The following is an 18,529-nucleotide window of genomic DNA, read 5'->3' as shown; positions in this document are numbered from 1 at the left end:
TTGCCCACACAATACTGGCTCCGCCCCCTGTGGTGCGTCTAACGACCCTAGCCCTGCCAGTGAATAGAGTGAGGGGCTGAGCACATCAAGAGTGCTCCCAAACCAGCTGTGACTGGTACTTCCCCCTCCCTGCACCTTTAGACAAAGGATTTGTCTGTATAAAAAGAGGCTGTGATCTCTTGAAAAATGTTCTTGTTTCTGACTGGAATCTGCCAGGGGCGCACTGATGCTGGGGCCCAGGGGAAGGCTTGCCTCCCTGGGCCCTGCCCAGCCCCTGCACTGCTTATGGATTTGGAGGCTGGAAGACTTTCCCTTTCTCTTGGGAGCTGCTTGCTCCATCTTTTGGTATCCATGACTTTGTGGGACCCTCCTGCCCTCTTCACCTAAGGGGGCTCTGTTCCAGGGGCCTCCCTATTGCAAGGGTCATCTCTGGGGCCTGTGGTGCTTCCTACACCCCCATAGCGCCTGGGGAGCGCTTTATCTTAATTGGCTTGTGAGCCGAGATTCGCAGGAGCCTACTCTGCATTGTGCCAGATTTTCATTATATTCAATTACGGATGCCCACCCCGTTTATATGGTCCATAGAGAGTGCCCACCTCGCTTGTGTATTTTAAATGCTTACCGAGGGTGCCCACCCCTTCGGTATTACCCCCGTGAATCACCGCCGCAGCCCCTCTTAGGCCGAAACCGGAAGTCAGGCACTTTTGGCCGGGACGGGGGTGGGGCCTGTAAACTGACAGGAAGTCCCGCCCACCGCCGCCAACCGGTAGGAGAATGAGGCTGAGCGATGGCCGCCCGGGGCTCCCATGATGTGGGGAGAGCCCCGGGGCTGCCATCAAAGTGTAGCGCCTGTGTTGCGGGGCTCCCATGTAATGGAGGGAGCCCCGGCCCAGTAGTCCACCTGGAACCACGAGGGCTTCACCTCCCAAAGTCCCGGTCCCGAGATGGGGGACCGGGTGAAGCGTGGTGCCCCCCCCAACCCCCGGAGAAGCAGCTGGTGAGTAGAGCTGCCTGGGAGGAGGGCGGGGTAGGAGAGAGCACCAACTTGAGGCCCCACACGCTGGCTGGAGTCCCTGTGTTTCATAGCAGCCCCCGCTTGACAGTGGGGCTGCTTAACGATGGTTTGAGGAGCAGGATGGCTGCAGACGCCCCCCCCACGTTATTTTGAGAGCCCGAGGACTCACACATGCCCATGTTCGTTCCACATTCTTGAGGGGACATATTTGCTTCCAGAGCCTGGAGGGCTTTTCTAGGGACATGTACTGTGAACTTAGGAGTGAGACGCACTCCTTCATCCCTGGCCTTTCCCCAGCTGCTCAGCACTTAGTGCCAGCTGCAGCCTTTAGGCCCCCTGTTCTGTCCCTCAGCTGCCCAGCAAGTAGTGGGAAGCTGCTGCGTTTAGGTGTTGGCGCAGTGGCGCAACCTGGACTTGATGTAAGTTCTGTGCTAATGTGATTTCTGCGAAGTGTTCTTTGCTGCACCTCTGAATGTGTTGTTTATGCATCATGTGCCTTGTTCCTTACACCTCTGAATGTGTTGTTTATGCATCATGTGCCTTGTTCCTTACACCCCTGAATGTGTGTTTATGCATCATGTGTTTCTCCTGCACCTCTGAATGTATGTTATGCATCATGTGTTATGTGCCTATACCCCTACTTGTATGGTGATAATTTGGTGGTTCGCTATTCACCATTTTAAGGAGCTAACAGGTGTTGGAATGGGTAAATAGGTTGTCAATGAGTACCATGATGTGTGCAGTCCCAACATGACAATGCCAATAAATGCAATGCCAACATATTCCCTCATCTGTACCCATAGGACAATGGCAATGTTAATAAAAACAATGTAAATGTCATAATCTATGCCTGCACAACAACGATGATACCGGCAGTAGCAATGTCAATGAATGCAATAATACATGTACAAATGACAGTGGGCCTCATTACAATGTTGGTTGGAAAGGCTCTGAATGGCAGTTGGATTCTCCTAATCCATTTTGGAAACTAAGGGGGTCATTAGGATCGCGGACGGAAGGACGTCCACCGGCATGAAGTAGGCGGAAAATGCTTTTTTTTCAGTCCGCCAGCTGCGGTCAGTCTGTCCGCCACATTAGGATGGGATACATGTAAGAGGGGGGTCCCCATAGGAAGGAGTTGTGTATTGTATATAACAAACACAGCAAATTGCACAAAACATCAGGCAAAAATTGTGTAGACAAAATTCAAATTGGCATATGTTATTTAATGGCCAATGTTTTGTGATTAGTATCTACAATCAAAACATCAAGTGGATTAACGGCCCCGAAGGGGGGAGAAAGGAGAAAGGGAGGGGTAGTGCTCAAGGAAGTGTCGAGAGGTCATAACATAGTGTAAGAGAGTAACAATACAAATTAGCAAAGGTTATCGAAAGATAATCTGAATACACACGTCCCAAATCAGGACTACAAATTCAAGAACAAATATGAACAAAGCAATTCCACGGTCACCACTAATTATTAGTAAATGCAAAAATGTGCCGGAAAGACAAATACAGAAGGAACTGTCGACGTTTCGACCCCTATCTATAGGCCGAATGGAGTCCTTTTACGGGGTCTTCATCAGGACATCAAAGTGGGGAAGAGAGGTGGGGCCATTCATGGTTGTGTTCCCACAAAGAGGGGAGGTTTCGGTACATGTGCGGAGGAGACCCGCAGAACGTCGAGGTAGGTATGGATAATAAAACTCAACGCACCAGTAATTTGCAAAAGTACAAGGGCTTGCAAGTTCGAAACACGGCAGTTTGCAATACGGCGTCTGTCCGTAGAAACTGGAAATTATTTGTTCAGCGCAATAAACCAGTCACTTGGTTGCTCTGGCATCAATGATGCCTGCCACTTGAGTGACAAACATGAGCTTCGTTCGGTTAGGTGGGTCCGGTATTTTATTTGCTAAACTACGGCAACGACCCTGCCTGCTGCTGAACACACGAGCGCCGACTCCGCAGTCTGAGCTAGTCGACAGTTCCTTCTGTATTTGTCTTTCCGGCACATTTTTGCATTTACTAATAATTAGTGGTGACCGTGGAATTGCTTTGTTCATATTTGTTCTTGAATTTGTAGTCCTGATTTGGGACGTGTGTATTCAGATTATCTTTCGATAACCTTTGCTAATTTGTATTGTTACTCTCTTACACTATGTTATGACCTCTCGACACTTCCTTGAGCACTACCCCTCCCTTTCTCCTTTCTCCCCCCTTCGGGGCCGTTAATCCACTTGATGTTTTGATTGTAGATACTAATCACAAAACATTGGCCATTAAATAACATATGCCAATTTGAATTTTGTCTACACAATTTTTGCCTGATGTTTTGTGCAATTTGCTGTGTTTGTTATATACAATACACAACTCCTTCCTATGGGGACCCCCCTCTTACATGTATCATATAGCGCCCAGGTCCCCTAGACTGCATGGGTTAACCCCTCTTTTTGTAACATTAGGATGGGAAGCACTGTCAAATTTACGTACGCCGCGGAACAACAAGCACCGCCGCCGAAATACACCCGACCCCGCGGCGGACGTAACTAACCAGAGACACCGCCATACGGAATGACATCTCCGACCGTCCACGTAATTACGATAGCGGATAAGACACTGCAAATCACAGCGGAAAAACCACCAGCCAGAACACGGCGGATTCACCACAGCGGAGAGGCAAAACATTGCAGAGAGATACCCACCACAGGCAGATCTCCGTCATGGACCCAGCTCTGAACGCATTTCCGATCCTCTTCGTGCTCCACCACCACCAAGTCATGGACCGTCGCCGACGACGACGCAGGTACGCAAACACAACAATCGCTGCCGGAAGGGGAGTACCTGCCGGGGCTGTGACGTGGTGAGGGGGGAGGTGCATGTTGGGGAAACAGCATTTACGATACCACCAATATATCAACAATGCAAGTAGACAACCAGGAATGACACACAGAAACCACTACACACGAATAAATTGTTTCATTGCACATATTAGTAAATAACTCCTAGAGTAGGCAGGAGCATGGGCACTGGATACAACAGAAAAGGTACATCTGAGGTAGCACATGAGAGGGCACAATGCAGTATCATAACAGCAACAGGGCAGTGTTCATAAGATAGCAGGTACATCAGAGGCAGCACATGAGAGGGGCACAGAGCATCAACAGTCCATGGCAAAGAACAGGTAAATGTAAATGTACAGGAATTTATATAGCGCAAATCACCGAGCGGTTTCTAAGCGCTTGCTTAGGGAACCCGTCCTGGTATTCCCATGTAAGATAACCCCGGCAGGGTATCCGCAAGGTGAAAGCCAGGCATCCCGCCGCGAGGGGCCGTTGTGGAGGTTAAGCCAGCTATTGCCCAGAGTCGCAGAGTGTGAACCTGTGAATAGAGTAGGCACCGGAGCGAGAATTGTCGAGTCCATGGACATTTTAGGACTCAAGACCCCGCCTAGCCAGGAATTGAACCCTGGTCCCGGGCTGACCTCTGCTTCCAGGTCTTCCTCCTCTAACCAGTGAGCCACACTTCTCCCTCTTCTCTCAGGTACATCTGATGCAGCACATGAGAGGGGCACAGAGCATCAACAGTCCATGGCAAAGAACAGGTACATTAGAGGCAGCACATGAGAGGGCACAATGCAGCATCCTAACAGCAACAGGGCAGTGTTCACAGCAGAGCGGTGTGTGAGCAGCCAGGGGCAACCATGCCAGGCTGATATCACTACACAGGGCGGTCAGCCACCGCCTGCACCCGGCGGTCACCCACCACCTACACCCGGTGGTGTGTGTGCGGCCAGGGGCAACATTGCCAGGCTGATATCACTACACAGGGTGGTCAGCCACTGCCTGCACCCGACGGTCACCCACCGCCTACACCCGGCGGTGTGTGAGCAGCCATGGGCAACCATGCCAGGCTGATATCACTACACAGGGCGGTCAGCCACTGCCTGCACCCGGCGGTCACCCACCGCCCACACCCCGCGGTTACCCACTGCCCACAACCGGCGGTGGGGGAGCGGCCAGGCCCGGCGGTCTGCGGTGGGTGCTGCTATGTGACTGTAAGGGGTATACCAACAGGCATTTTGACTTGTCCATTCAAATGTATGTGTTAGCCTGCCCCGCCCACGCGGAATGCGTGCTCTGCCATTGCGATGCCAGTGAGTGATGATTTTCAAATGATGCACCGGCTTGGCAGTACGCACATGCGGTTTGCGGGCTGCAACCGTGATGGTCCTTGTCAACTCAGCAAATGTAATGCACTATTGCAGTGTCAAGGATCATCTTATGTGTTGGGGAAGGTGTACCCAGATGTCGTGTGTACACACAATGGATGTCTCCGCACACATGTAATGTTCATAGTTGTACATGTGTGTCAGGACATGTCTGGAATGCGTCAGTAATCATTATGTCATGTCAATGGCCCGTGTACACGTGTATCAGTTATGTCCATTGTTGACATGTGTGGCCATACTATTGACCTTGCCAGTGTTGAACATAGGCCAGTGATGTGAGCCCAAGTTGCGTCAGATGTGCATGGCTATGTGTTTACGTCTTGGTTTTGAGGTCACACGTTTCTATTGGTACACATCTCCACAGTACATCACAGCTGTGTACCCACATCCAGAAGCTGTCGTGAGTGTGTGGTTTGTGTGTGCAAGTCGCATTGATGGTGGTATACATGCATACTGGGTATGCGTCTGTGTGTCGCTTGTTTTATGCCCATGCCTGTCATGTGAGGATGCAGAGCATTGTAGGTGGGGTCATGGGTGCATGATGACAATGAGGGTGTGGTCCATGTTCGTGTTGTGTGTGCACGTCAAGGTGTGTACGTAGGGACGCTTCTCCACACTTGGGCAATCCGTCATGTTATGTTGGCAGTCCTTTCAACATGTCGCCCGTAACATTCGACATTTTTGCACACCGGATGTTGTTTGTGGATGTACATTGTGTGTGTAGTCAGCTGTAGTGCCTAATATTTTGGTCACGTCACACATACAATCAGTGTCTAAAACATGTATAATTTGTATTGTGTTGGTCAAGATGTGATGGTGTGGCCAGATGTGCGTTGTTGGTCAATTGACATCTGCTCCCATGTACTCCCACACAGGAGGGCTCCAAATGTGCATCGACCATACTCTGTGCTGGAGGACATGGTTGAAGAGGAGGTAATCCGCAAAATCCGGCTGGACAGACGGAGGTTACAGGACCTTGTAGGCCAATTGTCACCTCATCTGCAGCCACGCAGGCCATATTGAGGAGCAATTACACCCACAGCAAAGGTGATGGCGGCACTTCACTTCTTTGCAACTGGCACTTTCCAGTACACAGTTGGACATGCCGGGGGGATGTCCCAATCCATGTTCAGCATGGTACTGCGGGATGTGCTGGATGCCATGATGTCTTACAAGGATGATTACATCCATTTCCCACATCCGGCAGAGCTGGCTGCAGTGAAGGGTGACTTCTATGCCCTGGTCCAGATCCCACAAGTAGTGGGTGCCATTGAAGGGACACATATTGGTCTGATTCCAGCCCAGGCACGTGAAGCCGTCTATCGTAATAGGAAGCACTACCACTCTATAAATGTGCAAGTGGTGTGCCTGGCTGACAACATCATCTCCCATGTGTGTGCAAGGTTTCCAGGGTCCGCACATGACTCCCACATCCTGCAGAGCAGCATTGTCCCCCAACTGATGGCTAATTTGCGTCAAGAACGTGCGTGGCTTGTAGATGAGTGTGCTGTGGTGACTACTGTGTTGTATGTGTGCCATGCTGTTACCACCAATCCTGATAATGATGTATGTGTGTCATCCCCCCACCTAGGCGACTCTGTGTACCCAAACCGACCATGGCTGCTGAGCCCCCTATGGAATCCAACTACCTCAGGAGAAATGCGCTACAATGAGGCCCATGGGAGGACACGTCGGGTGGTGGAACGTACATTTGGACTGCTGAAGTCTAGGTTTCGCTGCCTTGATAAAACCGGAGGGACGCTGCCATACTCACTCGGCAAAGTATGCAAAATCGTGGTTGCCTGCTGCATGCTCCACAACCTGGCCTTACTCAATAACATTGCACTGATCATGGACCCTGCAGACCAACAGGTTGCTCCGCCTCCCATACCACCCATGTCCAGTGATGAGGATAGTGGGTAGGAAGAAGGTGTGGACCAGAGGCGACCGCTCATTGCTCGCTACTTCACTTGAATGTGAGTATCTACCTCTTGTGCTGGTGTTCAAAGCGTGATGTATGTTCGCTGGTGATGTGTGGATGTGGTGTGTGGATGGTGCCTGTTCTGGTATGTTCTTTTGGCAAATGGGTGTGGGAGATGGTGTACGTCCAATGCTCCCTGATGTGTGTCCTGTGATCCGCTTAAATTGTGATGAGTGCGGTTTGTGGGATGTTGCTATATGGTGTGGTGGATTGGTTGTGATTCAGTCTCCTGACCTGTGCTTGTTGTTCTCTCATTATCCCTAGGTCACTCCCACAGAGACATGATTGTCAAGTACATTGTTACCTGCACCTGGTAATGACAAGTACTAAGACGAACCTTTGAATGAAACATGGAGGTCACACAGCATTGAGTGTTTATGTGGTGTTTATTTACAGGGTGTGGATTACTGTTTGTGCATATTTACAAATAGGTGTTCGTGGGGAAGTGAGAGTTGAAGGTCATATCAGATGAAAACACCGTGGGGACACCACATTGTGTGATGTACACATAGTCCAACAGACGTGTGCCAATGCTTGGCATTGTGGTGCAAGATAGTTCGCAGAGTGAATGCCAGGCTCAAGGAAGGGTGAAGTCAGTGGCGGCCCATCTTTGAGCGGGTGGATGGTGCATTGCCACTGCTGTGAGCTGGATCCAGCCTCTGACGGCCCATCCGTCTTGGAGCCGGAGCGGTGCCAGCTGTGGGGGCAGGTTGTTCTGGGAGAATCTCCCTGTCAGTGGCCTCAGGTGATGGTGGTGGTGGTGTTGGTGCCCTGTCCCGCTGGCCACTTGGGAGAGGGGGAGGTGGTGTTGGTGGCCTGTCCTGCTGGCCACTTGGGGGAGGGGGAGGTGGTGTTGGTACCCTGTCCTGCTGGCCACTTGGGGGAGGAGGAGATGGTGTTGGTGGCCTGTCCCGCTGGCCACTTGGGGGAGGGGGAGGTGGTGTGGTGTGTGATAACCACTCCCTCCAAAGAGCTGTTTGCTGCCCCATGACGTCAACAATTTGTCCCAATCGGGTGTCCACGGACCGCAACAGCTGGCAGTTGTCTATGGAGTCTTGGTGTGCACGATCGGCCTGTGCCTGCGACCACTCGTAGGAGGCTTCCACTCTGGCAATGGCATCCAGTGTCTCTGTCCCAGGATGGGCTGGGTGTTGTTCACGGCCTCGCCTTGCAGCTGCACTCCTGTTTCTGACCTGGGCCGTCACCTGTGTCCTTACCCGTCCACTCTCCCTGCTAGCCTGTGATGTTGATGGTCCATCATCGTCCGATGGGTCAGGCAGGATGGCAGTGGCAGGAGTGGTGGTGGTGGTGGTGGTGGTGGTGGTGGTAGCTGCACAGGTCACAGTGGCAGTAGTTGTTGTTGGTCCCGTGTGGATGGTGATGGAGGCAGGGATGTCCTGTGAGCCTGATGGCCCTGGGAGTGTAGTTGGCCCGGCATCGTCCTCCGCACCCGAGGTGTCCACCGGATCATCACCTGAGAGTCCAGGCTGTGAGGGGGCGACTGGTGCTGGCGGCTTCTGGTTTCTCCTGTCAAGTCTCGGTCACCTGAGGGACAAGAATATAGAAATCAATGCTGTGGACATGACAGGTTTGTTGTTGTTACATTTCTATTTTGTAGGGAATGAGGACATGGCTGTTGGTGTCATCAAATTGGTGTGTTAGAAAGTATTGGGCGTTATGGTGATGTGGAGGTGGGGAGACAATACTTGGATATGTGTGGGCCTGTCCTGCTTTTGGATGGTGCCCCTGTGAAGAGGGCTACCTACATATGAGTTTGACGAGGGAGATGCAATGGTCAGCACATGGTAGGCGGACTCCATCTTCCTCTGGGACGGGACATGGGGGCCTGTTGGGAGTTGTAGTGCTGGACCAATCCCCCCCACCCCACCCTCCCTGTGAACATGAGGGCCTGTTGGGAGTTGTAGTGCTGGACCAATCCCCCCCACCCCCACCCTCCCTGTGAACATGGGGACCTGTTGGGAGTCGTAGTGCTGGACCAACCCCCCCATCCACCACCACACTCCCTGTGAACATGGGGGCCTGTTGGGAGTTGTAGTGCTGGACCAATCCCCCCCAACCCCACCCTCCCTGTAGACGTGGGGGCCTGTTGGGAGTTGTAGTGCAGGACCAATCACCCCCCACCCCCACCCTCCCTGTGAACATGGGGGCCTGCTGGGAGTCGTAGTGCTGGACCAACCCCCCCACCCACCACCACACTCCCTGTGAACATGGGGGCCTGTTGGGAGTTGTAGTGCTGGACCCACACCCTCCCCCACCCTCCCTGTGAACATGGGTGCCTGTTGTGAGTAGTAGTGCTGGACCTACTACCCCACCCACCACCACCCTCCCTGTGAACATGGGCGCCTGTCGGAAGTTGTATTGCTGGACCAATCCCCCCCCCACTCCCACCCTCCCTGTGAACATGGGGACCTGTTGGGAGTTGTAGTGCTGGACCAATCCCCCCCTACCCCCACCCTGTGAACATGAGGGCCTGTTGGGAGTGGTAGTGCTGGACCAACCCCCCCCACCCACCACCACACTTCCTGTGAACATTAGGGCCTGTTGGGAGTTGTAGTGCTGGACCAATCCCCCCCAACCCCACCCTCCCTATAGACGTGGGGGCCTGTTGGGAGTTGTAGTGCTGGACCAATCCCCCCCCACCCCCACCCTCCCTGTGAACATGGGGGCCTGTTGGGAGTTGTAGTGCTGGACCAACCCCCCCACCCACCACCACACTCCCTGTGAACATGGGGGCCTGTTGGGAGTTGTAGTGCTGGACCTACTACCCCACCCACCACCGCCCTCCCTGTGAACATGGGCTACTGTTGGGAGTTGTAGTGCTGGACCAATCCCCCCCACTCCCACCCTCCCTGTGAACATGGGGGCCTGTTGGGAGTTGTAGTGCTGGACCAATCCCCCCCACCCCCACCCTCCCTGTGAACATGGGGGCCTGTTGGGAGTCGTAGTGCTGGACCAACCCCACCACCCACCACCACCCTCCCTGTGAACATGGGAGCCTGTTGGGAGTTGTAGTGCTGGACCAACCCCCCCCACCCACCACCACCCTCCCTGTGAACATGGGGGCCTGTTGGGAGTTGTAGTGCTGGACCAATCCCCCTCAACCCCACCCTCCCTGTTGACGTGGGGGCCTGTTGCGAGTTGTAGTGCTGGACCCACACCCTCCCCCACCCTCCCTGTGAACATGGGGGCCTGTTGGGAGTGGTAGTGCTGGACCCACACCCTCCCCCACCCCCCTGTGAACATGGGGGCCTGTTGGGAGTAGTAGTGCTGGACCAAAACCCCCCACCCACCACCCCCACCCTCCCTGTGAACATGGGGGCCTGTTGGGAGTTGTAGTGCTGGACCCATACCCTTCCCCACCCTCCCTGTGAACATGGGGGCCTGTTGGGAGTTGTAGTGCTGGACCAATCCCCCCAACCCTCCCTGTGAACATGGGGGCCTGTTGTCAGTAGTAATGCTGGACCTACCACCCCCCACCCTCCCTGTGAACATGGGGGCCTGTTGGAGTTGTTGTGCTGGACCAATCCCCCCCCACTCCCACCCTCCCTGTGAACATGGGGACCTGTTGGGAGTTGTAGTGCTGGACCAATCCCCCCCTACCCACACCCTGTGAACATGAGGGCCTGTTGGGAGTGGTAGTGCTGGACCAACCCCCCCCACCCACCACCACACTTCCTGTGAACATTAGGGCCTGTTGGGAGTTGTAGTGCTGCACCAATCCCCCCCAACCCCACCCTCCCTATAGACGTGGGGGCCTGTTGGGAGTTGTAGTGCTGGACCAACCCCCCCACCCACCACCACACTCCCTGTGAACATGGGGGCCTGTTGGGAGTTGTAGTGCTGGACCTACTACCCCACCCACCACCGCCCTCCCTGTGAACATGGGCTACTGTTGGGAGTTGTAGTGCTGGACCAATCCCCCCCACTCCCACCCTCCCTGTGAACATGGGGGCCTGTTGGGAGTTGTAGTGCTGGACCAATCCCCCCCACCCCCACCCTCCCTGTGAACATGGGGGCCTGTTGGGAGTCGTAGTGCTGGACCAACCCCACCACCCACCACCACCCTCCCTGTGAACATGGGAGCCTGTTGGGAGTTGTAGTGCTGGACCAACCCCCCCCACCCACCACCACCCTCCCTGTGAACATGGGGGCCTGTTGGGAGTTGTAGTGCTGGACCAATCCCCCTCAACCCCACCCTCCCTGTTGACGTGGGGGCCTGTTGCGAGTTGTAGTGCTGGACCCACACCCTCCCCCACCCTCCCTGTGAACATGGGGGCCTGTTGGGAGTGGTAGTGCTGGACCCACACCCTCCCCCACCACCCTGTGAACATGGGGGCCTGCTGGGAGTAGTAGTGCTGGACCAAAACCCCCCACCCACCACCCCCACCCTCCCTGTGAACATGGGGGCCTGTTGGGAGTTGTAGTGCTGGACCCATACCCTTCCCCACCCTCCCTGTGAACATGGGGGCCTGTTGGGAGTTGTAGTGCTGGACCAATCCCCCCAACCCTCCCTGTGAACATGGGGGCCTGTTGTCAGTAGTAGTGCTGGACCTACCACCCCCCACCCTCCCTGTGAACATGGGGGCCTGTTGGGAGTTGTTGTGCTGGACCAATCCCTCCCAACCCCACCCTCCCTGTAGATGTGGGGGCCTGTTGGGAGTTGTAGTGCTGGACCCACACCCTCCCCCACCCTCCCTGTGAACATGGTGGCCTGTCGGGAGTTGTAGTGCTGGACCAACCCCACCCTCCCTGTAGACGTGGGGGCCTGTTGGGAGTTGTAGTGCTGGACCAACACCCTCCCCAACCCTCCCTGTGAACATGGGGGCCTGATGGGAGTTGTAGTACTGGACCCACATGCCCTCCCCCACCCCCACCCTCCCTGTGAACATGGGGGCCTGTTGGGAGTTGTAGTGCTGTGTGATAGTGGTCATTGGTTTGTACTTACCAGCCTCAAGTCCCTCTTCCATTCCTTCCAGGCTCTCAGGGTGCAGTATGCCCAGCACCTTCTCCTCTCATTCTGAAAATGGTATGGGCTCCGGGGGAGTGCTGCCGCCAGTGTGGTGTGCACGCAGGTGGTTCTTGGCCCTGATGCCTTTCACCCTTGCCTTGAGGTCATGCCACCGCCTCTGGATTTCGTGTTTGGTGAGTGGCACGGTCCCTGAAGCATTCACTCTGGTCACTATCCTGTTCCACATGTTGGTTTTGGTTGCCAAGGTGGTCTGCTGGACTAGGTTTCCGAATAGATGTGGTTCGACACGGATAATTACATCCACCATGACCTTCAACTCAGTGTCTGTGAACTTTGGGTTTTTCTTGTGTGCCATGGTATGTGATGTGCAAGGTGTGGGTGGTGTGGGGTGGGGTGTGCAGGTGTGTGGTATGTAGGGCTGGTGTTGTGGGGGTTTGTGTGGTGGGTGTGCTGGTGTGCAGGTTCTATGTGTGTGTGTGTGTGTCTGCTGTTGGTGCTATTCTGCCTCTTTCTTCCAGCTGTGCTATGATGCAAAGGAGTGTGGTAATGGGATGGATTCCTTTTATACTCTGTGTGGTTCTTGTGTCCCAAGGGTTGTTGGCAGTCAGGTGTTCTTTGGGTGTGATGACTTGGGTGCTCTTGTTTGTGTTGGGGGGCCTTGGGGCATGTACTTTTTGGTGGTGGGTGTTTCAGGTGGGTGGGTGTCCTGTTTTGTGTGTTTTCTATTTACTTCCGTCCGCCATTTTAGAATTGGTTTGACGGCATGGGTGATATTCGTTTGGTCCTTCCGCAGTCATGCTTCGTTTTCCGATGATTCCGTGGCGGTCGTGGGAGCTGGTGAGTTCCGTAGGGATTGTGGGGTTATCCTAATCGTGCGACCGGACCCTCCGCAGGTCATGCCGCGGTTGGCCCTGTTTCCGCGGTGTTTGCGTCCGCGACGGAGGGAATTTATGTTGTACCGTCCACCTGTGGCGGTCTTTCATGTGATCCGTCTGCCGCCGTCGGTGTTTGATGTGATCCGTCCGCTGCGGTCGGTGTTTGCTGTCAGTTATATCATAATCGCTACCGCAGATTATCCACGGATTGGTCAGGAGTATTTTACCCGCGACCATGGCGGACGGAACACGTTTTCGGCCGCCATCCTAATCGACCCCTAAGTCACCAACCAACTAAGCAACATTTCCAACTAACTAATTACGAAGGAAAGGTAACTGTTCAGTCAGTCCGAACTGGTTCCGATCACCATTCGGAGACTCCAAGTCAGTCGAAGCCGAATCGTACAGCTCTACGGGCCGCGTTTCTGACCAACGTATTACGATGTCAGATTTGGAGAGCCTTTCCGAATCGGTCTGTCTGACATGGAGCGGCATTTGGAAACTGACTTTCGGAAACTGACTTTGGGGGCCTGTAGCAAGCCCCCTTCACCTAAAGGCTCCAGTTGGGGCTTTTGGGGGTACCCAAGGAACCTCCCCTTTAAAACCATGCACAGTGTGGCAGGCACCATTGGGTGCCTGCAACAGGGTGCAAGGTTTTCCGCAACCACCCCTATTTTCAGTGGGAGCCTGTGTTGTTTGTCTGAACACAGGCTCCCAATGAAGTCAATGGGAGACTTTCTGAACTGTGTTTGAAGCCATTGCAATCGGTCGGATGGACTCACTGAGTGCAAGTCGTTGGAATCAATTCCGACAAGGAGTCTGTCGGATTGCTTTCGACCGACATCATAATGAGGCCCTGTAAAAGCAATGTCAATGTATGTCATGACCTAGGAATGCATGACTATGCCAATATCAGTATAAACAATCTCAATGTAATGTACCCTATGATAACTGTACACAAGCTATTGAGAAAGTTGATAAAAATGACACATAATCAGCCGAAAAAAGTTGATTTTGACTTTGACTTTGAAACCAGTAACTGCCGTATTATTTTTAGGAGTTCCAGTGAACTCATACCATTGCTATCGGATTTACCCAAGCTGGCCTTCAAATCAACCCAGAGTCAGGGATACAAGGTCAGGCAGCCCCTCCGAGCCACACCCATGCCTATCGAATAACAGGTCACAGGTGGGGTCTCTCTTAACCCAAGATAAACGCACGCCCAGGAAATACCTTGACCGATCCCACAGATATTTGCACCACAAAAAGGTCCACAGCAATTGCCCCAACAAAATACGTTTGGCTGAAGGCTTCCATTTCCCAGAAATACCACAAAGTTAGCTGTCACATCTAGAAAGAAACACTCAGCCAATCAGGACACAACATGCACATCACATGTAGGATCATGCGTTCCTCATGCCAGACATCTGGACACATACACACTGGCCCACATTAGCTCTCCTCGAGGTCGAGAGCCATCTGTGTCCAAGATGCCCAATCTTGCTAATTTACAACTGTAATGTATTTCGAGAATGTAACAATCGGTTTATGGTACTTCACAAGATGTGTATAAAACTATCCAAAACTTTGCACATCAAGAGACTTTCTTCAGACGCATTCCGCCGAGACTCTCTCGGCTGCTGCGTTTAATTAATCCAACTTGTTCCTGTTTTGCTGAATGCCTCTTGACTTTTCATTCCTTTAAGGTAAATTCATATCAGAGCAACACAGGTACTCTGAACAATGAGTACCTACACTTCTTCATTTCCATTTAAAGTGCAGTGAAAATGTATGTAATTAATGCTGGAAATGATTTTCTGGACAGTTCCCTACCAATTTTAGAAAAACAGGCATTTAGGTCAGTTTATTTTCAGTAATACATGATCTGATCAGATTTCTCCCTAAAGTATTCAGACCAAGTAGAGGAAGAATCAACCGAAGACGGGAACCCCACTTCAGCAGTTGTGCCCCAACTGACAACTGATCTCACATTACTTCCCTGTTTGGGAAGGTCCTGGAAATAAGCCAAATGAACATACATTTCAGGAAAGCTTGAGAGTTAGAAGTTAGAAGGTGAAGAATATTTGATGCTGACTCAAACAAAAGGGCAGCCACTTGGGCACAGTGTACCAGAGGGAACGGTGATTTGAAAATGAATGTAAACTTATTTTATGAAACAGAATTGTATAATTTACACCTCAACCAAATAACCCTTTCTAAGACTGGGGACTGTACATAATACATTATAATCTTTTTGCATTGGTGTAGTAAAGGTCATAGCTTTTTTAGGTGATGTATTAACAGATTGTGTTTCTTTGGAGTTCATCAAACACAGAAAAAATATATTTATGTGAAGTAGTCACTGCAATTGTGGGTTCACATGTGACATCTGTCTGACTGATCACAAACAGGAGCAGACATTGTGAGCTTTTTTTGGATGTGCTTGGTATCCATTCAATTGCCACCAATCAATTAACAATCAGTTTGTGATCTCAGCGTAAATATTTTGTGCATAGCCATATGTTCTGTTTTCATGATTGTCATTGAACTCATCAATTGTATAATATGGATTTTTTCCAGTTTGAAATGCTCACGGGCTCGCTACCTTTCCAGGGAAAGGACCGAAAGGAGACAATGGCTCTCATCCTCAAGTGAGTAACAGCACTATTTTATTTAAATAGTTACTATTTATTGTCTAGAGCAGGGTTTTTTAACCTTATTTTTGCTATAGTACATTCCCGTGCTGTGCTGCAATTTTTAAAATCCCTTGTTATGTGACAAGGTCAACTCGTCATAAGCACAGCGCAGGTAACACCCATGACGAGTTGACCTTGTCACAAGCATCGAAGGGGTTAAGATCCTGACTTCTGCAGACCTCCACTGAATTGCTACTGGAATATAGGGACCCCTGTCTATGCAATTTCTATAATTTGAACATCAAAACATTACACAAAACTACAGAAACCAGTATATGTTAAGCAAATACTCATTATAAAATGTGTATTTAATTCAGCAATAAAAAATACAAAAATATACACTTTAATGGGAAGGTAAAAGCTTATCAGAATTTAGGGGCATATTTACAAGTTACTATCGCCACCACAAAGTCACTTTTCTCGATGTTGTGGCAATAGGGGCTTCACCTTATTCACAAGGCCTTGTGAATAAGGCACCCTTTCACACTATACTTAGCGTGAAAGGCAATGGTTGTTGTGGTGGTCGCTCAACCGCAACACCCATTGATTTTGACACTGCCCCATATTTACAAGGGTAGTGTTAATATGGGGCAGCACTAAAATTAAGACCAGGGAAAACCTGGTCTTGCTCTGGAGCAACAGGTAAGGAGAAATGTTTAATTTCTCCTTGTTGTTACTGTTCCCATGTGTGCTGCTTTGGGCAGCACACGTAAATATCCCAAAACGCCTTTGATTGTTTATGTGCAGAAAGGTGTCCCTTCTTGCACATAATTAATCAAACAAGCATTAAAGAAAATGATGTTTAGCAACTTCTATGTGTACTGGATTAAGCAGCACAGATAGAAGTTTCAAAATGCCATTTCAATGTTTATGTGCAGGAAGGGACCTTCCTGCACATAAACAATCATTCCACTCAATCTATGCAAGGATGCCTGCATTGGCGCTAGGCAGCTAAATTAGATCCACCACAGTAGAAAACACAAGGCTGAAACGCATGCTTGTAAATACGGTGCAGCCCTTTTTTCATAAGTGGCGGAGTGCAGCGTTACACTAAGTAGGCTAACGCCGTGCTCTGCCACTTCCTTGTAATTATGCCCTTAGTTTTCTTTCTAAAAGACGAAACGATCCTCTAGACTCCAGTGTATCACTCTGTTGTTCTGCCTCTTAATGCAAGCTCTCTTTTTATATCAATTGCTTCAATCAGGGTGAAGGTTCATCCACACATGATTGCATTTGTTGTACTTGCACTGGTCCTACTAATCAAGCTCCAGTTTCAAACTCTTTAAAACGTTCTGAACATTTTAAACCTTTCAATTTTTAATATTGATTTTTTAATGTATATATATTTAATTAATGTATCAGTATTATTGAATCTTCTAAATGGTTGCGGAGCACCCGAGTACCCACAGGGGTTCATGGAACAAAGTTAAGAACCCCATGTCTAGAAGACAACATGAAATTGAAGACAATTTAAAACGCAAAACAGTGCACACATTTGTTGTCAGAGCAGAGTGCAATTTTACAGAAATTAAGCGAAATTTTAAAGAAAGTACTCTAATTCAGTCATTGTGATGGTTTGTTCTTTATCATTTTTTGTACTAATACAGCTTTGCAGTCGATGGGTTGTGGGTAACAGAAATGAACAGAGGGGCCAATAGGTTACAAACAAATAGCCAAAGTGGCATTGTAGTCACAGACATAGTATGTACAGAACGGAGGTGTGGTTTATAGCAATGACCTTCAGGACAAACAGGCTTTCAAACAATTTCCAGAATGTCAGGAAATCCCATTTAATTTTATGTTAGTGGAGTAGGGTGTTTAAGAGAGTGAATTTTGCCAGCAGGGAGTTCTCCCGCCTTACTGCTTATATTTGGTTGGTTCTATAGTGAGCCAACATTTAGCTGGATTAGGGTTCCCCTGTGAAGACCTTCTGGACAAGTGTAGGAAAGTAGGATCTGCTTTTATGGTTACCCCCACTTTTTGTCTGGTGTTTCGCTGTTTCTGACTAGTATGAATGGGACCCTGCTAATCAGGACCTCAGTCTCTGTTCTTTCTCCCCTAATTTTGTATGGTAAGTACTTAGGTAAATTTCAGATTGGACACTGGAGTACCCCTATCAGTCCTCAGTATATTGTACTGAGGTACCCAGGGAATAGGTTCACCAGGGGTCCACAAAGGACTAAAGCATTTATTATGGCACCATTGAGGGGCCTGCTATTGCAACCTGTGGAGGCTGGTGCTAGCACCACTTACGAAAAACACAGGTTTGCCTATATCTAAGGTCACAGGCCTTTTCACTCCTGAAGGCAGGGTCTTCGGTTATAAGTATGAGGGTGCCCCTACATGAGCAGGACACCCCTACAGCCTTTGGAGTCCATTCTCCTGGGATGCAAGTGCATCAGCCATTTCGATATATAGAGTTTCCATGCATTGTTAAGCAATGACCATCTCTAAACTAACTGTAACGAGCCCCATCATGTTAGGTATCAAACATGTTGGAATCATACCCTCACAGGGTAAACTAGGTGGAAGGTATGATTCCATGCACTGTGAAACTCTTCCAGGAGACCCTCAGTGCTTTTGGTAGTAGTCTTCTAGACCCAGACAGCACAATGCTGTCTGGGTCTGCCGGGATGCTGCCGACCAGAGCCATGATTCTGCCCTCCAGCTGCTGAGCCAAGCTCGAGCACAGGCAGGCAGAACAATAGTTATCCTTTCACAGGGAGGTGTAACCACCTCTCAGAC

The 18,529-nt window shown here is 50.8% G+C and overlaps 1 protein-coding gene across 1 annotated transcript in view; it reads left to right on the top strand.

Annotated features, from left to right (window-relative positions):
- The window catches only part of LOC147708562 (ribosomal protein S6 kinase alpha-2), a 1,617,317-nt gene that overhangs the window by 876,078 nt on the left and 722,710 nt on the right, over nucleotides 1-18,529 (top strand). Inside the window, exon 9 of the mRNA XM_086927240.1 lies at nucleotides 15,669-15,739. Within this exon, the coding sequence (XP_086783366.1) occupies nucleotides 15,669-15,739 (71 nt within the window). The remainder of the gene's footprint in view (nucleotides 1-15,668; nucleotides 15,740-18,529) is intronic.

Source organism: Lissotriton vulgaris, chromosome 6 (assembly GCF_964263255.1).
Source record: "Lissotriton vulgaris chromosome 6, aLisVul1.2, whole genome shotgun sequence".
NCBI classification, from domain to species: domain Eukaryota; kingdom Metazoa; phylum Chordata; class Amphibia; order Caudata; family Salamandridae; genus Lissotriton; species Lissotriton vulgaris.
This window is presented reverse-complemented; position numbering and strand designations above follow the sequence as displayed.